Source organism: Berghia stephanieae, chromosome 7 (assembly GCF_034508935.2).
Source record: "Berghia stephanieae isolate SIO BIC M18660-M18661 chromosome 7, UCSD_Bste_1.3, whole genome shotgun sequence".
Taxonomy (NCBI): Eukaryota; Metazoa; Mollusca; class Gastropoda; order Nudibranchia; family Aeolidiidae; genus Berghia; species Berghia stephanieae.
The window spans coordinates 61,285,660-61,308,974 of NC_088366.1; the positions used below are offsets into that span (position 1 = coordinate 61,285,660).

The 23,315-nt window shown below is 35.7% G+C and overlaps 1 protein-coding gene and 1 long non-coding RNA gene across 2 annotated transcripts in view; both read left to right on the top strand.

Moving 5' to 3' along the window:
* The window catches only part of LOC144976280 (uncharacterized), a 5,624-nt gene extending 4,536 nt beyond the window's left edge, over positions 1-1,088 (top strand). The window contains exon 3 of the long non-coding RNA XR_013646083.1: positions 881-1,088. This is a non-coding gene — a long non-coding RNA (uncharacterized LOC144976280). The remainder of the gene's footprint in view (positions 1-880) is intronic.
* Positions 1,089-13,256: 12,168 nt separating this feature from the next.
* Positions 13,257-22,997, top strand: LOC144976604 (GDP-fucose protein O-fucosyltransferase 4-like). Its single transcript, XM_078920899.1, has 5 exons — positions 13,257-13,330; positions 15,046-15,257; positions 18,899-18,954; positions 20,912-21,329; positions 22,855-22,997. The coding sequence occupies exons 1-5, from the start codon at positions 13,257-13,259 to the stop codon at positions 22,995-22,997; spliced, it is 903 nt and encodes a 300-aa protein (XP_078777025.1).
* The last annotated feature ends 318 nt before the right edge of the window (positions 22,998-23,315 follow it).

Below are 23,315 nucleotides of genomic sequence, written 5' to 3' on the forward strand. Positions count from 1 at the left end.
ACAGTAAAATGTGATATTCCTTCTCCCCTATAAAGCATAGAAACTCAACGTAAGCATGATATTTCTGGCTACAAATTCCTTTTTTAGCATCTTAATCATCCCGACTTAATACCGTTTTGAGACGAGAGGTCACAATTATGATCAACTTCTAAAATATTGTTTCAAGCATCCGATCTCATCAGGAATATTTTCTTTTAAAACATACAACACAACCATACACGGAAAATCATCTCCAGAGCAACAGTTGTACTCCTCGTCTAAGATTTGCAGCCTCTGCTTAGAAGAAAAATTCTACATCATCACAAAACCGAACCTAGCAACATTCGACAGAAGAAACAGACTTACATCTTCAGGCAGACATCGAAACAAATACGTTTTATGTCATTATGAACCACCATAACTGCGGAGACGAAAACGTGCGATGTATATTTTAAAATATTTTATAAATAGCTCCTTTGATCATAAAGTTGAGCACTACTAGTTCATGGTATATATATATATATATATATATATATATATTATATATATATATATATATATATATATATATATATATATATATATATATATATATATGTATGTATGTATTGAATCGTGTTTGATACAAATATGGTACAGATAGTGCTCGACATGTAGCAATGGAGCGAATTATTATTTTAATATTTGTGAAAAGGCCTGAAACATCGATGTAGACTGACTCCAACATTGTGGTAAATATTAATATATATATATATATATATATATATATATATATATATATATATATATATATATATATATATATATATATATATATATATATACCATAACTAAAGTTCATTTATCTAATTTCAATGTTTTTTTATCATCTTATAATAATAATTTCTATATGTTCCAACAGCTATCGTGTCCTCGGTGAGAGATCTTACCAAGAAAAAGAAATCTACTTCGAACTTGATGGTAAATACTTCACGGTTCAAGATTGCTTTGGGAACTAGTAAAGCACTATGGTGGTCTTTGTGTACTTACTAGGGAAAAATTTACCCAAAGAGTAGTCTATTTAATGAGAAATTGGTTGTTGTGAATTAAAGAGTTATTTTCCATATCTATTCGCTAGTTCTATGCTTTACTTCTTAAATTAACCTGTTAACCCTCTCCTTACCAGCCATTTTCAGGATTTCCCCCAAAACTTTACACCCAACTGACACAAAAATATATTTTTTATCACTCAAACACAATAGCAGTAAGTTCTTGCGATGAATCAATTCTATAGCAAAACATGATCTACAATACACTTTTCAATTTCTTTAAATTTTAAGATGTACAAAAGAAATTTGAATAAGAATAATGTTGGTTGTATCGTAACGAATGTCACGATTTCCCTGTAGTTGGTAAGGAGAGGGTTAAATGCGAAGTCCCAGGTTTGAGATTGTTTGCCAAGATAAAGGTAATTTAAGTTGATTGACATTTGAAGGATGTATTTTCTGAAAAAAAAAAAGTTTTTCCAGAATACATCTGGTAAAAGGCAGATAGAATCATATTTAAACAACTGCTAAAGTGAAGGCACCTTTAAAATATGCTGTTCAAAATTATTTTGGTTGCATTTTCTGATTATTTGATATTGTGTAATGTTGGAATAAAGAGGAAAAGAGTATAAATTAGCACTTCAGAATAATTTTCAAGATATTGAAATAGTTGAGGATTTTTTTAAAAAATTCCGTAATGTGCTATTACTATTACGATGATTGCTTTACTGCACTGTTAAGATACACATCAAGTGAGTATCTCACTTTGCTTCGAAACTATTCTTGTGTAAAATATATTTTTTGATTTAATGTACAAGTGAAACTAATAAACAATAATATACATTATTATTATTATTCTTATTTATTTTATTTTTTTTGGTTAAAGTGTAAATACAATGAACGAAACTTTGATCGGACATGTTTACAATAATGCTGGTTATGTTTGTATATTTTTACAATATCTGATAAATGGTTTGTTGAAATAAGAGAGGAGTAAAACAGGCACAATGGCCGGAAACGACCGGAAAGAAGATTGTGTATTGATGCTATGCGCTGAGGTAAAATGCTCACATCATCACGCACCAAAACACGAAACGGAATTTTTACGAAACCCGCCAAAACCCGACGAAACCGGCCAAAGTTATGGGAAGTGGGCAGCAGTGGGGAGTGAATCGTGGACTCAGGGAAGTATACACCAGTGGGGAGTGAACTTGGGACTATGGGAAGGAGATATCAGAGGGAAATGAACCTGGGACTATAGGAGACGGATATCAGTGGGAATTGAAGCCGGACTATGGGAGGTGGGCACTAGAGAAGAATTAACCTGAGACTATAGTAGGGGGACATCAATGGAGAATGAACCTGGGACTACGAGAGGTAGATACCAATGGTTAGTGAAACAGGGAGTATATTTGATGGACACCAGTGGAGAGTGAACACAGAAAAGTACTTATGAGTGAATCTGGGACTATGGAAGGAGGATATCAAAGGGAAATGAACCTGGGACCGTGGGAGATGCTTAACAGTGGGAATTGAAGTCAGTAATATCGGAGGTGGGCACCAAAGGTGAATGAACCTGAGACTATAGGAGCCCACCTCCTATAGTCTCAGGTTCATTCACCTTTGGGCACCAATGGGAAAAGAACCTAGGACTATGAAATGTAGATACTAGTGGAGAGTGAAGCCGGGAATATGGGATTTGAACACCAGAATCAAGTGAACCCAGAAGGTTACTTCTTTTTTCCAAAATCTACCGTAGTCAAAGATTCATTCTCTTCTGTTATCTACATCCCATAATCTCAGGTTCATCCCCAATGGTGCCCATCTTCCATATTCCTAGCCTCTGTCCACACTTATAAACCTCCTCCCATATAGTCCCAGGTTTATTCTCCCCTGGTATCCACATCTTTACGTCCTGGTCTCGTTCCACACAATGTGTCCACTTTCCATAGTCCCAGATTCACTCCTCTCTGGTTTCAACCTCAGATAATCTCGAGTTCACTCTCCACAGAATGAATCTTCTTTCCGGTCGTTTCCGGTCGTTACCCACTGGTACCCATCTCCCATTGTCTCAGGTTAATTTCTCTCTGATATCCTCCTCTTATAGTACCAGGCTCACTGCTCACTGGTGTCCACTTCTCTAAGTCCCTGGTTCACTGCCCACTTCCCATTAGTTCGGACGGTTTCGGTAGCTTTAGGAAAAATGAAGTACCAATCTGGGTTCACTCCCCACTGGCATCACTACCTCCGATATTCCCGGCTTCACTCTCCACTGGCATCTGTCTCTCGTAGGTACCTCTCGGCCCAAGTTCATTCCCCATTGGTGCCCACCTCCTATAGTTTTAGGGTCGTTCTTCTTCCATAGTCCCAGGTTCATGTCCCTCTGATATCTCCTTCCCATAGTCCCAGGTTCACTCCCCACTGGTGTATACTTCCTATAATCCCAGGTTCACTCCCCACTGCTGCCGACTCCTCATAACTTTGGTCGGTTTCGTCGGGTTTTGGCGGGTTTCGTAAAAATCCCGTTTTGTGTGTTGGTGAGTGATATCTGGTTGGCGGATGTTGTGAGCATCAATACACAATCTTCTGTCCTTTCTGGTCATTTCCGCTCGTTTCCAACTGATATCCTCCTCCTACAGTCCCAGGTTCACTCCCCACTGGTGTACACTTCTCGGAGTCCCTGGTTCACTCGCCAATGCTGCCAATTTTCCATAACCGTCGTCGATTCGTCGTTTCCGCTAGTTTTGGCCAGGGACCCTTTGTAAAGCACTTCCAGCACGTTTAGGGGTCATTGCACTACATAAAAGCTCGTCTTCGGGGTGGGGGGAATACCACTCACTTTTCACTTTCATTTGGTAGTCGTATTGTATAGGGAATGAGATTAGCGGAAGAGTAGCGTCCCTTGATTGGAAGTCACGAGCGGAAAAGTTAAATAGAGAGAGAACGTCATGTTGGTTGTGCGGCATGAGACACTTCACCGAAAGCGAGGACGAGAGAGACGCATACGCAAAACCATTTTGACGTTCTCTCTGTAAGGTGACGTCCAATCAAGGGACGCTAATCTTCCGCTAATCTCATTCCCTATAGATAGTTCGAAGATGACGTCACTCAGGTCTTTGTTATTGTTTTTTTGCCATCCGCATTTATGAGTAATGCTCACTGAACTGTATTAACCTGACTATAAACGTTCATGGATACACACAGTTTTGTGTGTTGGTCCGTTATACTTCCGGATGGCAATGTTGTGAGCTTGTTAGCCAAGCGCATACTATCTATAGTGACGTAATGCTTTGATCAATCTAGGTTACGAGTTTCGGAGGATACATTGTGCCCCAATTTTGCGAGTCTGATTACTTTCTCTTTCAACCAGTTAATTGCCAAATTCCGGAAAGACACGTATTTAGAAATTTGGCCGGAAAACTCGCCCTTTAAATACTGATTGATTTAAATGACTCTCATATTGGCAAAAGCTCTCAAACCTGGGACCTCGCGAGTTTTTCGTTAAGTCCCGGATTTGAGAGTTTTTGCCCAAAATGAGGGTCATTTACATCGATCGATATTTCAAGGACGAGTTTTCCGACCATTTTTTTTTAAAATACGTGTCTTTCTAGAGTATGGCACTTAACTGATTTAAAGAAATTATGCTTAAGCTTTTATCTAGTACAATATTCACATAATGTGCTCAAAGTGCATTGCAAGTTGTCCTAGGCTGACAGCAACATTTGAAAGGTGAGCTTCTATAGATAGTATGCGGATGACGTCACTCAGGCCTTTGTTGTTGGTTTTGCCATCCGCGTTTGTGAGTTGTTCTCACTAAACTGTATTAACCAGACTATAAAAGTTCATGGTTACACAGAGTTTGTGTGTTGGTCCGTTATACTTCCGGATGGCAATGTTGTGAACTCCTTGGCCAAGCGCATTCTATCTATATAGGGCAATATCCACTAAACGCTATCCAAAGCGCTTTACAAAGGGTCCCGAACCAACAGCAACATGTACAATGTAGAATAAGACAGGACTCCTGTTAGTCGATACTACAATTTTTTTTTCCGACAGAGACAACGCTGTTAACAGCCAGGTACTCATTTTACACCTGAGTACGATGATAGAATGTGAGTAAAGAGACCTCTCCAAGGACTCAACTATACGCCGAGCGAGGCTCGAACCCAGGACCTTCCGATCTGATAACACTAGACCATATCTATAACCGCACACAACATGTGTAACAAGACATCACGCCTGTTGGGCGCTATTACATTTTTTTTCAGGCAAAGCCATCGCTGTTGCTGGCCTTGTTCTAGTGCCGCACGGGTTTCGGTTTTCGAGAACAGTAACACCAGGAACATAGCTCAACCAGGAATGTTTACCAGGAACATACACCAGTAACAAGTTCCAGGTCATGTTACTGTTACTGTGTGTGTGTGTGTGTGTGTGTGTGTGTGTATGTATGTGTGTGTGTAGAGAGAGAGGGAGCGCGCAAACCAGCCTACGTCCCTCCCTCCAGTATGAACCTCTCCTCTGTCTGTGGTTGGTACCACAAACACGAGTACGCACGTCGTACCCGTGTCATCTATGCGCCGTACTACTTAGGACATGACTGATACGAAACTCTCTTCGACCGGAACAATCGCTCCAATTTCGACCAGGAACAGGTTCCGTACCAGGAACAACGCCACCAGGAACACAATCGTACCAGGAACATGAAAATGTTCCGAATACCCGCCGCTACCTTGTACTGTATTTACACTTGAGCACGGTGAGATGAAGAGCCGTTTTTTATGACTCAACTTTGCACCACCCAGAGTGGGACTGCAACAAGGGACCTTATCCAGGATGGACTCACACATCGAGTGAATTCATAGATATTTCTTGATTCAGTCCCTTGATCAATGACTGAGACATGATTCTATGGGAGGGAGAAAAATAAAGTGAGTATATTATTATGTGCCCCTTATAAAAGGGGACAGCACAAAATAAACAACGTTTCTGACCTTGGTCTTTGTCAGGGGAAAAAATATATGGTTACAAAAGATCACATTGTTTAAGGGGCAGCGTGGCTCAGTGGTACGGTCTTTGCTTCCTACCCGAAAGGTACCGAGTTCAATCACCCGCCGCTGCGTTGTGTGGCCTTGAGCAAGTCACCTCGCCCTAGCTCACTTTGCGGCGCTGCTCTGCGGCTGACGCCTGGGTTATTCTAGTCTTCCCTTGGAATAAAGACAAATTTCCCCTTGGGGATGAATAAAGGGAATTTTATTTTTTGATTTATTTTTATCATTGTTTCCACATTTACAATTACAATTTTGTAACCATATAATTATCTTTGTGTTTTTATTTATTGTCTCCTGACGAAGGCTAAAATTTAAAATTCAGCTTTGTATAGCGAATATCCACTAAATGTGCTCAAAGCGCTTTACAAGGGGTCCCTGGTCAACAGCAACATTTAACATGTAGGTCGGGACATGACGCCTGTTCGGCGGTATTACAATTTTTCGGACAAAGACAACGCTGTTAACAGCCAGGTACTCATTTTACACCTGATTACGGTGAGAGAATGTGAGTAAATAGCCTTTTCCAAGGACTCAACTATGCGCCGAGCGCGAGGCCCGAACCCAGGACCTTCCGATCCGAAAGCGAGTGTCATACCACTAGACGCACAAGGGCCAACATTTTGTTTGTTTTGTGTTGTCCCCTTTTATATGAGTCACATTTACTCACTTTAGATTTCTCTTTATCTCATTCCTCATTGTGACCCCTCGTCTCAAAACGGTATTATGTCGGGATGGACCAGGTGCTAAAAAGTCAAATTATACTTAAACTGGTCAAAAATATGAAGCGTTGGTACTTAGCACAGTAAAATGTTACATTCCTTCTCCTCTATAAAGCATAATAAATTCAACGTAAGTATGATATTTCTGGCTACAAATTCCATTTTTAGCATCTTACATTTAACACATAGGATGGGACAACGCTGTTAACGGCCAGGTACTCATTTTACGGTCAGATAATGTGAGTAAAGAGCCTTTTTTTTCCAAGGACTCAACTACGTACCGAGTGAGGCTCGAACACAGGACCCTCCGATTCAAAAGCGAGCGTCATACCACAAGAACACATAGCCGCAGACTTTAGGTATCCATATACCTGCTCACAACTACAAAAGGGATAAGACAAGGAATTGGATTCAATAGTCTGATGTCACGCCGCCCGGCAACGGCGGCCATCTTGGTTCTAAACAAAAAATTCATTACTTTTTATTCTTCATACTGGCTAGAACTTTTCATATGCCTTGTGATCAGAATGTGTAAAAGTCAAAACATGATCAAATTTATGGAATTTTTTTTCCTCTGGATACCTTTATGCTCGCCGAGAACATATTTCATACGGCGTTCGCCATTGTTCCGAGAGTTTAGAGCCAGTGTTACTAAGTTTACCTTGCGTCAATTACGAAGAATGACGTTACGACTGTTGAAGAGTTTCTGACACTTTTGTTGTTATTTTGCTTTTTTTTTTTTTTTTTTTTTTTTTTTTTTGTTTTTTTTTTTGTTTGTTTTTTTTTTTTTTTTGCTTTTTTTCTTGTTTTAAAGAAAAAAAATGTGACCCATTGTCTCAAAACGGTATTTTGTCCGAACGAACAATATGCTTAAAAGCCGAATTAAATGTTAAACTGGTCCAAAAGGTAAATTGTTGGCATTCTCACCCTAAAATATAGTATCCATTCTCCTCAATAAAACATACAAACTCAGCACAATTCTGATATATCTGGCTATAAATTCAATTTTCAACATCTTAACCATCCCGACTTAATACCGTTTTGAGGCGAAGGGTCACAAATGTGTTACCACAAAATACTTTATGTTGGTGTTTTTATTTGTTGTCTCCTTTTTTTTTACTAAGCGACGAGAGAAGGAACGGCAGAGAGGGAGGAAGGGATGAGTGAATGAAAGGAGCGAGGGGAGGGGAGGGGGGGGGGGGGGGATTAAAAATACAAAACAATAAAAAAGCCCTCGTCGCACCTTTGATATTTGAAAGATGTCAAACTATGACACAAAGAATCTTCCAAGCTGTTTCGCCTTATATGGCAATTTATTATATATTATTTATTATTTTATTATTATTATTATTATTATATTATTATTATTATTATATTATTATTATTATTATATATATCTATTTATTATTATTCATTATATTATTATATTATCATTATATAATATATTATCATATAATATATATATATAATAATATATATCATATCATATATCATCATATATATAATAATAATAATAATATATAATAATAATAATAATAATAATAATAATTAATAATATATTATATAATTAATAATTAATTATATATTATTATTATTATTATTATTATTATTATTATTATTATTATTAAATCCTTTAAATTGCTAAAGGTGTCTTTAATTATATTTTATTCTTTTATTTAATGTTAACATTTATTAAGAGTGCTGATGAAACTATTTAATTTATGTAAAATTTGATAGATTGGTCTTTTCACCACAGAATGTTGTAGTTAATATTGAAAATATAATATAATATACCATTTGTATAGCATATATCACGAAACGCAATAATTTGTTTTATTTCTTGTCTATAATATAGGAAAAGTTAATTTATAAAGGAAAAACAAAAATACTGAAACGAAATCTAACATGTGTCATGGAGACTGTGCACAGGAAGTCGACTGAAGGAGGAAAGTGAGTCACTGAGCAACATGCGACTTTTAACATGAATTGCCACTTATCTCTCAGGAGACATGAGTGAATTGGTTCATATTATTTACTCATATTATGCAATTTGATAGTTTGCAACGTGTTTCTTCTTCTTCTTCTTCTTCTTCTTCTTCTTCTTCTTCTTCTTCTTCTTCTTCTTCTTCTTCTTCTTCTTCTTCTTCTTCTTCTTCTTCTTCTTCTTTTTCTTCTTCTTTCTCTTCTTTCTTCTTCTTCTTCTTCTTCTTCTTCTTCTTCTTCTTCTTTCTTTTCTTCTTTCTTCTCTTCTTCTTCTTTCTTCTTCTTCTTCTTCTCTTCTTCTTCTTTCTCTTTTCTTCTTCTTCTTCTTCTTCTTCTTTTCTTTCTTCTTCTCTCTTCTCTTCTTTTTTTTCTTCTCTTTCTTCTCTTCTTCTTCTTCTTCTTTTCTTCTTCTCTCTTCTTCTTCCTTCTCCTTTCTGTCCTCGTCGGGACCAGCTTCTCATTACGATTCGCATCCAAAATACCAAGGGGTGTCGCTGGACCGCAGACTTACCTATCGGGTACATATCGAATATGTTGACCAGAAGAGTAGTATTAAATGATGGCACTTACTCATGGCAACGGGGTTATAAAATTACGATTTATTTGCAATTGTATGAGTATTTTAGCAGAAAAAGTGATGCTTGAAAAATATTGACGTTTTAAGAGACTATTTGGTATTTTTATGTTGCGTTAGTTGATCAGGGGCACTGTAACTCGTATTTGCACAAAAGTCAGCGACGTTTAGCGTGCTCAGTAGTCGGATGGGTGAGATAAATCTTTGAAAACTATGGTACTAACATTTTATCTTTGGTAATGGCATTCTACACATCTAATTACACTCGACTCAGGTATGAATGATTACCTGGCTGTTGGCAGTGAAATTATAATAATGCTAATTCAAAAACGACTCCGAACAGGCACTGTACAAAATTGATTTATGATTTAATATGACTGCTAGCGGAATAAATGAAACATTTCGAAGGGTACTGAGCATGGTAAATAAACCCTTGGATACGTTTGATATAATTGTGCATATATACATAATTTATCTGTGGCTTTTAAAGCAAGGTTTTTTTTAATCCCCAGATTATCAACTCTTGTCGGAAAAGGAACATGGAGTTTGTGCGGAGATCGCAGTGGACTGGGTGTCACAAATCCTTGACATGGTCAAAGGGGACTCTAACATAGACTTATATGGACTTAGAGATGGGAGTCACAAGACTATCTTTATGCATGATAATTCAGAACCGATGCTGAGTTCTATCCAAGTAGATCCATATGAAGGGTAAGCACTAAACCTTGATATGATGTTGCCCGGGTTACGACATTTCATTACAATTGTGAACTATCATCCAATCATGGTATATTGTCCTGTTGAACGGGCTATGTGGTCTAGTGGTAGACTCTTCTCACCCTCGGATCAGAATGGTTCGAGATCTTGCTCTGAGCGGCGCATAATTGAGTCTTTGGAAAAGTCTCGTTACTCACCGTACTCAGGTGTATAATAAGTACATGGGCGTTAACAGTGTTGTATCTGTCCAAAAGAAAATGTCAAATCGCCTAACAGGTGTCATATCTCGTCCTACATGTTAAGTGTTGCCGATGGCTAGGGATCCCTTGTAAAGCGCCCTGAAAACTAGTTTTTTTATAACTTTGAACAAAATGCCAAAAAGTGTTAATATATTTTAATTAAAGAGAAATTATAGATCTTCATTTTGCCACATTGAGAAGATATACTTGAGGATACAATTAACGCAGCAAAGATTTTGAATGCATTTATTATATTATGTTAATTTACATTTTGCTTTATAATATACATGCATTGAGCATTTATACAGCAAAACATGAACTAAACATTCTCAAAGCCCAAGTCAACTTTCACAAGATCAATTAATCAAGGTATTTACCCAGTCCCCCAGAAGAGGGGTTTTACACAAGCATTGAGACTGGATCCAGATTTTAAAAATCACAATTATGTTCCCTACACCACCTTATGTCGATCATGTCCTATACTTGCTCTATAAAGCTGTCTGGACTTAAACAAGATCAAGCTTTTGCCTCGCGAGTTCCCAGGTTTGAGAGTTTTTGCCATTCATTGACAGATTCCTTTTTATACATTCGAGAGTTTCAATTAATTGATATACAACATACACATAATATTCAATTTCATGGTAATTTATTAATTGAAATCAAATATTATGATAGTAAGTTCTTTATCAAAACGGCATGCTTAAAAACACTAAATTGATTTAGAATTTTTATGTCTCAAAATTTAAAATATTCAAAATTACTACAATTCTATAAATTAGGGTATATATTTTATATATAAATTCTATATATATATATAAATATATTATATATATATATATATATATATATAGTTTTGATATCAGTACGTCATTTCATTATCGCTCTCCCTCTCTCTCTCTCTCTCTCTCTCTCTCTCTCTCTGTCTCTCTCTTTCTTTTTCTCTCTCTCTTTCTATCTCTCTCTTCCATTACACTCGCACACACACACACACACACACACACACACACACACATTTACACATTTTCACCTATATAATTATGACAATCTAATATAAATATATATATGTATTTTATGTTTACTTGAAAAAAGGCCGCAACGTCGTTTGTTTTGAGATGTTCATCCATGAGTCAGATTTACTCCTTTTTATCTTTATCTCCATTTTATATACTCATTTAGGCACCACTTGTTATTTGTATCTGCCTCAAATTCTGGTGCAGCCTTCGAGTGATTCCGGTCTGGATCCAATTTCTTTATCCGACGCCAAGCTTGGCGGTGTAAAGAGTGTGTAAAGTCGATATTTTCCACGGTCTTCGTCATCGTTGCTTCCTTCCTTATGCCAGGGACTGAAATAGTCTATCGGCTACGTCCTGGGACTGGGTCTGCTGGTGCTCTGTGTACAGCTTTTCCGACTTTTCCGTCTAGCAAGGGGTGTACAATTTCCGTTTGCCCCGTGGAATAGAGCGGTGAACGCGCGTAACCAGTAGCCTGTTAAATCTGGTTATATTCTCGGACTTGGGAGGGATGGCAGGGCAAACCTGCCCGATATAGGAACTGAATTCCTCCCAGTTAGCTTTCCTGAAGTTCCATCTGCAGAGTGGGAGAGACTGCACCCTCGGTATTGTAATCCCCGCTGTGACAAGAACCGGCCAATGCTGGCTATGCGGAAGTCGCGAGGACTGTCCGCTTCACCTGCAGCGGTTCACCGTTTGCTCCCTTCGTGACGAGGATGAGGTCAGGAGTATAATCCTTCTTATGGCGGGAACCCCTGAAGGTAACCTAGGCTGTAGGATCGTACTCTAGGTGTAGATCGTTACAGATCATCCTTGAGTGGAGTTGTCTACCTGCCTCGTTGCAGTCTCGGTAGCCCCATTCGTGATGGTGGAATTTAAAGTCTCCCAGACAGATAGAAGGATGGCTAGCCACCGGTACCGGCGGTGTAGTCCAAGTCGCTCTAGGTTCGCTCTAGGTGGTTTGTAGATGTTATGCAAATACAGTCCACCTACCTATAGAAATTATATTTAGTCAATAACGAGTTGTGTTGTATTACATAGAAATGATTTTATTGTTTGACCCAATAAAGGTAACAAAATAAGGCAAATAAAATTCCTCTCGCCAGTCCATCCACCAATCTTGTCAACAGATCAAAACATATCATCATCATCTTCAACTGCCGCTTCACTCTTGTTCCGGGGCAAAGTACCAAATTCAAGATTATTTTTATCACTACCTCTACGGAAATTCTGTTCACCCCGTTGCTGTCCGTTGGGCTCTCAATGACCCTTAACTTCGATAGCTCTTTAGCATACACTCTAACACCCACTTCGAGCCTCAAAGTGCCCTCTCGTTGGACCACCGTATAGCCTGGGATTTGGAATCTAGAAGGTTGCGCGCCTGAGTGAAGATGGGTCCTGTAATAGGAGAATACCACGCTATGGGCGGCTAGTAGCTTTGATAGAAGCTCATGTTTTTCCATATTCTGGCTCTCGATATTGAGGGAAAATATATTATGCGTCAGGTCTTCATGGGTTTATATATCATAGTGAGCATTGTTCATTGGACGACAGAGAGAGGTTGTCAACACAGCCTAACAACAGGTTTAAAAATAAACATCTCATGGTCGAACTAAGCTAGTTTCCCATTGAGACTTAGGGTCGTCCTACAGTATCATGACATTTTATATGATTAATAATTTAAAACAGCAATACGTACCGAAAATTGTCAATATTATCAATAAATTAATCTAATAATGTATTTTTGTGTCGAATGTTAAAAAAAGAAGACCTTTTAACATAGTCTCATATATGGGATTTATTCTGAACACGTTGGGGACAAACTAGAATACAACTTGCATACATTTCTTTAGAACATTATTTGCGTGTCTTTTTATCTTTCTTATCGTAAGGTACATGTTCTTGACAGACATACATGTGCATGAGATACGAAGAGCCTTCCTGGACGGTACAGGACGCAAGATGATTTTTAACGGATTCCCCTTTGTCAGTTTAACACTGGACAGAGAGCGCAAAATAGTTTATTGGACAAGTCGGTATGGGATTGGGCAAGTTGACTATGACGGACCTAACGATCGGATCTTGGTGGAATTGGAAGATGATGATAGGTACCCGAAAACTACGCTCGTGGGTGAGACACAAAATTTATGTTGGTAATGAAGTTTTTTGTTGTTGTTGTTATTGTTATTGTTGTTCACGATAGTGCTGCAGACCGGAGCATACTCAATGTCTCAATCGTCTCTATGTTATATGTTTGTGTTGAGAATATTGGCTATTAAGCTTAACTGCTGGCCAGGTAACTTCTCGATGGTTGTGTGTTGGACCCGCGGTCTCCAGTAGCCGGTGAGAGAGAGAGAGCTCTAGGAATTACCTGAGTTTGAAACGAATATTTTTATGTTCGTGGATAGCTCATACGGTAGAGTCACGCTCTCACCGGCCAGGCGGAGTTGTCGTACCAATAAGGTCGCAGGTTCAAACCCCACTTAAGTCATATGCGACGTGCACTTAGTTGCAGGTGTGATCACCTAATTCCTTATGGGCTCATTGTTGTAATGGAAACTATTTTTAATGACGCAAAATATTGTACTTTATATCATCATCATCATCATCGTGGCGTCGTCGTCGACATCTGCTTAGTCATTATATTTTTTTTATTTATCTATTTATTTATTTATTTATTTATTTATTTATTTATTTATTATTATTTATTATTATTATTATTATTATTATTATTATTATTATTATTATTATTATTATTATTATTATTATTATTATTATTATTATTATTATTATTATTATTATTATTATTATTATTATTATTATTATTATTATTATTATTATTATATATATATATAGTATTATTATTATTATTATTATCATATCATCATAATCATTATTATTATTATTATTATTATTATTATTATTATTATTATATTATTATTATTATTATTTATTATTTATTAATATTATATTATTATTATTATTATTATTAATATATAATTACTACTACTACTACTACTACTACTACTACTACTACTACTACTACTACTACTACTACTACTACTACTACTACTACTACCACTACTGCTGCTGCTGCTAATACAATTATTAATATTATTATTATTATTATTATTATTATTATTATTATTATTATTATTATTATTATTATTTATTATTATTTATTATTATTATTATATATTATTATTATTATTATTATTATTATTATTATTATTATTATTATTATATTATTATTATATATTATTATTATTATTATTATTATTATTATTATTATTATTATTATTATTATTATATATTATTATTATTATATTATTATTATTATTATATTATTATTATTATTATTATTATTATTATTTAATTATTATTATTTTATTATTATTATTATATATTATTATTATTATTATTATTATTATTATTATTATTATTATTATTATTATTATTATTATTATATTATTATTATTATTATTATTATTATTATTATTATTATTATTATTATTATTATTATTATTATTATTATTATTATTATTATTATTATTATTATTATTATTATTATTATTATATTATTAATTTTTATTATATATATATTATTATATATTTTATTATTATTTTATATTTTATTATTATGCTTTTGTTTCTTTAGTGGTGTTGTTTTGACTTTTGTGTTGTTTTTGTTTGTTTTGTTGTTTGTTTGTTCTATAGTATATAATCTTTTATTAATTATACAAATCATCAGCTGGCTTTATAAAGAGAATAAATACAACGTCGATTTAAAGAGATGCCCCTACAATTGTGAACTGGATCCTGACGGGAAAAAAGTGGCCGAGGCCGACGTGGTTATTTTCATGTGTATAGGCATGTTACCAAGTCCCGATATAAAGAGGCGACCCGGTCAATTGTGGGTGGCTCACTGCTATGAAAACAAATGGTACTATAAGTATCCTGGAGGTATGTCGTGTTTCTTGTATTGCTCAGCATCAGGTGTCTCGTCTTGTCACAAAAGGAAAGCAATGTTAAGCGTACGCACTGACCAAATGGCTGTCAGTGAACATGTAAAATTCCGCGTCCGATATTCTGTCTTTGCGTTAGGCACTTTGCACACATTATATGACCCTTTCCAGACTCGGGTGTGATGATAAATTTGGCTACAAGCAGAGAGGGATTTTGTAGGTGTGTTACAAAAAGGACACCTAAGGGACTGGTGCTGTATGTATATAGAAATATGGTTCCGTATGGCTTCCGGGAGAGTAAATAAAACACATTCGTAGCACGCTTAGCGTGGTTAATCGGTAAAAATAACCCTGTTTCATTTATGTATTCAGTTTCAAATATAAGGTATAACTGCTTTTTTGATAAAAGTAATTTTCAATTAAAAAATAACAGCTTCAAAATAATGAACAAAATAATAAATATTGAACATTTCTGACTCAAATCCCTTTTTGGGGAAGAATAAAGACAATTAAAACGTTTGACATCTCGTTCACTTCGACACCAAATCATTTTAAGGAAAGAGTCGCAGAAATCACTCTCTACTTTTCAGATTACAACTTTTGGAAGAATCAATTTAACCTAACAATGGGTCACCGACTTGATTCCGATATCGTGATTCCTATGGTCAGACTGGGCTGGCGGGATTCCTCATTGCTTTACAAACAAGGTCATTATCGTGAGTATAATGTTAATATTCATGAGTTCATCTGTCTGAGATTTCGACGAAATTCCTAATATCGTTGCACAACCTTGTGAACGCGAATTGGGAATGGGCTCGGAATCTTCAGCTTGTATATGGTGTAATATCCACGAAACGTGCTCAATGCCCTTTACAATAGTTCTCAGACAAACAGTAACACGTAACATATAGAAAGAGACATGACGTCTGTTAGGCGATATTACAATGTTTTTTGTTTGTTTTTGTTTTTGTTTTCGATAGAGAAAAAGCTGTTAACGGCCAGTTACTCATGTCACACCTCAGTAATGAGCCTTTTTCAATCGGAAAGCATGTGTCATACCTCAAGACCACATATCCTCTCATTCATATGTGTCTGGAATAACGATAAAGTTTCCATCACCGCCGCATGACCTTGTAAACTGGCAGCAATGGGAATGGGCTTAAAATATCATACGCAGAAGTTGAAGTATATTTCCTTCTAATATTTTATCCCTCCATTGACATTGCTCATGTTATCTCTTATCACAATCTATCCATTTGTATACCCGAACTGATGAAGTGTAAATTCAGTTTAATTTTCAACAAATGCCTTTAAGAATTATCATCTAATCTATTCAAAATTTGTTTACGTTTCAAAATCTAATTTTAGTATAACTCGATGCGTACGACAAAGATAATTTCCCGAATTCCTACGTTAATCGTTTATTGTTTTTGTTTATGTTTCTATTTGTTTTTAACTTTTTAAATTTATTTATTTTTTGCCGAGGATAAAGAAGGTGTCCATTTTTAGAACGGGTATAAAATAGAAATAAAAGGGAAATAAAAGGGGTTTGTATAATTTACGTCAACATTATATTATCTATTATGGGCTTGTTCTAACATCGGTTTAATGGATAACATTTCGCATATGTTTGAGAGTATTTTCATTACAGCAAGGAGCCCATAGTCGAATATATATATATATATATATATATATATATATATATATATATATATATATATTGCGATTGTGACGCAGTAAAATCGTTGGTTTTTTTTCCAAACCAGAAAAGTATATTATTAGTATATTCGTATAGTCTCGTTCGCTTCGAATTTTAGCGTATTTTCATTATTTGAACGAACTTGAGAGTGCACGCTTGGAAGACACGCACAGAATAATAAAATTATTGGTCGTATTAACATATCAAACCTAAAATTGAGCATTTATATAGCGCAATATCCACTTAACGTGCTCAATGCGCTTTACAAGGGGTCCCTGGTCAACAGGCGATATTACAATTTTTCGGACAAAGACAACGCTGTTAACGGCCAGGTACTCATTTTACACCTGAGTACGGTGAGAGAATGTGAGTAAAGAGTCTTTTCCAAGGACTCAACTATGCGCCGAGCGAGGCTCGAACCCAGGACCTTCCGATCCGAAAGCGAGTGTCATACCACTAGACCACATAAACCCTCACCATTATGATGGTCAAATTGAGTGAGAGTTTAAAAAAGCAAACCAATCTCACTTTCACACGATGTGTACACATTTCTATATATATAAATATAATAATTTAAATTCCATTCAATGATTTTTATAAGTAAATTATAATTTCCAAGACATCATTGTAGATAACCACAACCGCGTTTAACTATTTTGTTGTTATATATGTTGAGTTATGTCCCTTGTTTTATTCGAACAAAATAATAAGGCCCATGCCGGTTAATTTGTTAGATGACTTTTATATTTTATCTTTCTGCAACCACTTTGTACTTGTATATAATTCCTATATTTCGAACATGGTGCCAGAGTCCTTTTGATTGTGACTTTTCAATATGTCAAGATGTCTTCTTTTGCAATTGGGGCTCCCCATAAACCTTAAGACACATTGCATATTTCCCAAAGCCCAAAAATAAATCATACATCCAAATCAGATGCTATCATAAAAAAACATTGAGGACACTCCATTTCAATGACTGAAGAAAGCCCAACATTGAAAACATGGAGACATTTTGCAACAGCTGTTTTGCTATGACATAACATCCCCAAAAGGTCGACAACAAAAGTGTAAAGGGAGTTTTTGTCGATTTTGTTAGAAGTCCTGATCTTGTTTACTCCCCACATTATAAAGAAAGTCAGATGTGTTAAGTCTCTCAAGAGCCAAACTCCTCTCGAGGAATCTGGATAAGTAGCACTGCCTTCGGGCGATTAAGTCTTTGGCAAAAATATAGTTTAAACAAAAGAACAGGTAATTGTAAGTGAGAAATATGTGTTGCTTATTTTCTCTTTGGCAATCTTTTGGGTCGAAAGTATGAATGTTGGTATCTTACCTTCCATCGATATCTAAAGAGATTGAAGTTACCAGCACAAAATAACCGAAGTAGTCGACGCCCTTGCAACACCCACTTCTAGTCTAGAGCCTAGCTAGTCAGACACTAAAAAAAACGTTTATAAAATTCGATTATTTTTTTTTAGTCATTCGCTTCTCTCAACATTAAGACTAGGAAGTCATTTACTTGACAAAAGAGCTAAATCTAGTCCGCTTAAATAAAAATGGGCCCCGGTGTATGTCACCGACTGATGTTAAATGTATGGTGAAAATTACGTTTGGCAGCGTAATGACTCTTTTAGTCTTCTCCGAGAAAACGATGATTAATGTACTACCAAATTTTAAAATGCTTGCTCTGAAAACACTCAAGGACAAATTTGATATTAATTTTATTATTCTTTGGGGCGGGGGTGGGGGGGGGGGGCTCATTTTCTCTAATATTTCAGAAGTAGAAGAATCATGTATACGAGTAGTTGCCGACTACTTAGGTCAATCCGGGAGTCCGCAACTAATATTTTACGGATTTGCGGTTCTACTAGAAATTCATAACTATCTTTTAATTTTTGTTGTTAAATAAATAGTAAAAACTGCCCCTTGTTTTATTTTTCCAGGAAAGAATAAGACATGGCGCATGCCGGTTTATTTGATAGAGGAGCTTTTGTATTTTGTATTTTTGTGAGCGTTTTTGAGATTTAAGCCAATTCCAGCATATCATGCGAATATTAGATATTGGAAGAAAAGAATACACAACAAAAAATATCCAACACAGCATGTTGAGTAGACACACAACATGTGCCAGTTGCCAGATTAATGTAGGGAAACATGCTACACAAATTAATATAGGAAAAAGGCCAAACAAATAAAAAGAAAATACGGAATGATAAAAAAAACAATGCCAAAACTTTCAAGACTTCACATTATCGAGTAAAATGCTTTGATATATTGTGCTATATGTTATATAAATATATATATATATATATATATATAATATATATATATTATATATATATATATATATACTTGGTGGGTTCGAAACTGCCGGGATGATAGAATGGATTTTGTTAAAGAAATGCAGGTTAGTTCTCGAATAGAAAAGAAAGTCACAACGTACTACAGTATTTTATGACGTGACTCACACTTACCAGTTACTGCAGGTATTGAAATTATTACATTTGTCATTGTACTATGTCGAGCTTTTTGATTTTAGGGTTGTTGTGCCAAAGCAAAGCGGATTTTAAGTTCCCGAGATATGACCGTTGAATTAGGTAAGAAAAGTGTAAAAATCAAATTTTGAGAAAATTGAGTTTGAAGTTGAGGCACCCATTTCACGCCTCAAATCAGAGGCAACGATAACTCCTTAGATATGGGTATTTAAAATTTAACGAGGGTAAAAATGTTTGACCTGAGCTTGGAATGTACATTAAGTAGTAGTCGAATAGTAAGTAGTAGTTAGTAGTTAGTAGTAGTAGATAGTTTAGTAGTAGTAGTATGATAGTAGTAGTAGTAATAGTAGTAGTATAGTAGAGATAGTAGTATTAGTAGTAGTAGTTAGTAGTAGTGTGTGTAGTAGTAGTAGTAGTATGTAGTAGTAGTAGTAGTAGTAGTAGTAGTATAGTAGTAAAGTGTAGTTGTATGAGTAGAGTGTAGATAGTAGTGATAGTAGTAGAGTAGTGTATGTAGGTTAGTTGTAGTAGAGTAGTAGTAGTAGTAGTAGTAGTAGTATAGTAGAGTAGATAGTAGTAGTAGTAGTTAGTAGTAGTAAGTAGTAGAGTAGTCTGTAAGTAGTAGCAGTTGAGTAGTGTAGTTGAGAGTAGTAGTAGTAGAGTAATTAGTAGTAGTAGTGTGTATTAGTTCGTAGTAGATCAGTAGTGAGTAGTAGTGTAGTAGTAGTATAGTAGTAGTAGTAGTATAGTATAGTAGAATAGAGTAGAGTAGTAGTAGTATAGTAGTAGTAGTATAGTAGTAGTAGTAGTAGTAGTAGTAGTAGTAGTAGTAGTTTAGTAGTAGTAGTAGTAGTAGTAGTGTAGTAGTAGTAGTATGTAGTAGTAGTAGTAGTAGCTAGTAGTGAGTAGCAGTAGCAGTAGTAGTAGTAGTAGTAGTAGTAGTAGTAGTAGTAGTAGTAGTAGTAGTAGTAGTAGTAGTAGTAGTAGTATAGTAGTAGTAGTAGTAGTAGTAGTAGTAGTAGTAGTAGTAGCAGTAGTAGTAGTAGTAGTAGTAGTAGTAGTAGTAGTAGTAGTAGTAGTAGTAGTAGTAGTAAGTAAGCTTCGTAGTTTGAATGACGCTTGCTGAGAATTGTTTTATTCAGTTACATCTCTCTCCATCCATGTTGTTAATTGTTTCCATTGGCCACAGTCCTGGGCCAGAGTTTTGAGGCTGTCAAGATCTTGTTGTGACTTTAGTAAGGAAGGCACTGCAATACTCTTAGTTCTTCAGGGATTAATTTGGCCTCACCTCAATCCAAAATGTGTGATATGTAGAGAGGTCTGGTTGGGGGTAGTTACTACATTAAATTGCGTGCATTTATATTTTTGAAATAAGTGAATTAGTACTTTTTAAATTATGTAGCATTATGCATGATGCCCTTAAATCAATCAAAACATCAATATTACTTTTTTGTCCCTCAGAAATACATCGACATTGGCATTTTTGGAAAATGCGGTAAAAAATTCGATTGTCCCTACTGGTTTGATGACTTCAAGTGTCGGCATGTATTCAACACCACTTATAAATTTTACCTGTCGTTTGAAAACGCGTTCTGCACAGATTACGTCACAGAAAAATTGAACAAACTTATCAAAGATCGCACGCACATCATCCCAGTCGTGAAAGGAAGTCTTGATTATGACAGATATTTTCCCTCGAGCTCGTCTGTGAATGGAAACAAATTTCAAAGTGCAAAAGACTTGGCTTTACATCTTAAAGAGTTGGGAAAAGATTTACCACGCTACAGTAAAATGCTTCAGGAGAAAGATCGACTGTCTGCAATGCCGTTTCGTGGAATAGATTGGTGCGATGTATTCGAGGCTGTTCATACTAAAAAAGGTAGAATAATTAGCGATATCAAACAATGGTCTCATTCACATTCGTGTACAACAAGTAAATATGTACCAAAGATTTAGAACTGCCGTCTTTGACGAAAATTTAGAAAACTACAAATTTTTGTCTCCAACTCCTAGATTACATAAGCAGTTTATGTTTAATGTTTAAAATACACTGACTAAAATAGAACATTTTGTGCCGTAAAAATACACATTATTTAAAGCTTCGAAGTGTATTATAATTCTCGAGGACGAATTGGTTATTTTCTGTAAAGTTACACACTGTCGAGTGTCATCTATTTTTACTCTTAAATCTACGAATTAAGAAAAAGAAAAATTATTTATAAGGAGTGGTTGAAAAATAACTCACTATTTTAAAATATTTATAATTCATTCAAATGTTGAACATTTTTCTCAATTTTTTTAATGGATCTTACTTGATTTGTGACAATTATATCTAAGTTCTCGTTATGTTTTCAGATCTGTTGATTTGTTTTTGCATGTTCATTGATCCAAATTAGAAGTTCATTATCAAATTTATTTAGGACTAAAACGTAAACGGAACAGATTCTATCTTGTAAAAAGAACATATCTTCAAAATAAAATAGCAACCCTTAAACGAAACCCACGTGAACTGTTCGCTACCCTGAACATGCTGATTAAGGATCATCCGTTCAAATCATTTCGAGGACCTTATTGTTAGCGCAAATAATATCTCTCTACACTTTAGAGATAAAATATCAAGAATTCGGAATGAGTTGGACAAAGGGGGAATAATTAAAGCATAAGTGGAGTAAACTAGTGAACTTCCACGTGAGTAGCATTTGATGAATTTGAGCCCGCCACTTAAACGGAAGTACTATCCGCGCTGAGACAATGCTCAAAAACAACTAGCCCAATAGATCCAATACTTTTATGGCTTGTTCTTTCTACTGCTAATATTTTGGTTCCTGTTCTCATCCATAGATCAAATGCTAGTTTGTTTATTGGTGATGTATCTAAAAATCTTAAACGGGCGATTGCCACTCCTATACTAAGAAACCCAGCCTTGGCAAAGAAGACCCAAATAATTATCGACCAGTCTCGAATCTCACACTCATGTCTAAGTAATTGAGAAAATCGTTGCTTCCAGTCTGAACACACTTTTGAATGAACACAAACTATTCTCTAAATTTCAGTCTGCTTAGTCACAATGATATCATAAATCATTCATGTCAGAAAAATGATGATGTTGTTTTCATACTACTCGAATTTAGAGCTGCTTTTGATTCAATGGACCATACTCATTAAATTGACAGACATAAAACACTCTTCGGATTCGGGGATACAGTTCTTGACCGGGTTATCTTCTTACCTATCTGACAAGAGTAAATCAGTATATGTAGATCGACATGACTTATCTTCTCTTTGTCCCCTCTCTTTTGGTGTGCCACGGGGATCAGTTCTGGGATACTCTTTATTCTCCCTTTATATCAGACCATTAGATGACATTATCTCCATATATTTCATTGAGTTCCACTTTTCCTCAGATGACACCCAGCTACTGTTTCCCATTAATACTTACAATTATCCCAATGTTACAACGGATATAGAAAATTGGATTTCAGAGATAAGTGACTGGAAGAGTTGCAATAAACCCAAGTTAAAAATGAAAACAAAACAGAGATTATGAAAATCGCATAACGTGGCCAGGTGGACCTTCCCTATCAGTGACGATCTGGGGACAGTCACGGCTGAAGCAAATCGTAGTGAAAACGCAATGTGTATGGCCCAGTGACATCTATATGAAGTCCTAGGTATGGCCCATTACCTGGGAGACAAGTGGAAAGACGTTCGGTCCCTCGCAAATCCCGACTTGCATAATATTTTTCGAGGCGGTGGGCTATATCATGTAGTGGCAGTATAAAAAAGTGGAACATTGTTTTCATATTTTCGTTGTTTTGACGTCAGATTCGTGATCAGCGTCAAATTTACCATAGGTTTGATTCCA

Coding starts and splice junctions, on each gene's coding strand:
- LOC144976604 (XM_078920899.1), top strand. CDS start 13,257: ATGATTTTTAACGGATTCCCCTTTGTCAGTTTAACACTGGACAGAGAG. Junction 13,331..15,045: donor ATAGTTTATTGGACAAGTCG/GTATGGGATTGG, acceptor ACAAATCATCAG/CTGGCTTTATAAAGAGAATA. Junction 15,258..18,898: donor GTACTATAAGTATCCTGGAG/GTATGTCGTGTT, acceptor TTATTTTTCCAG/GAAAGAATAAGACATGGCGC.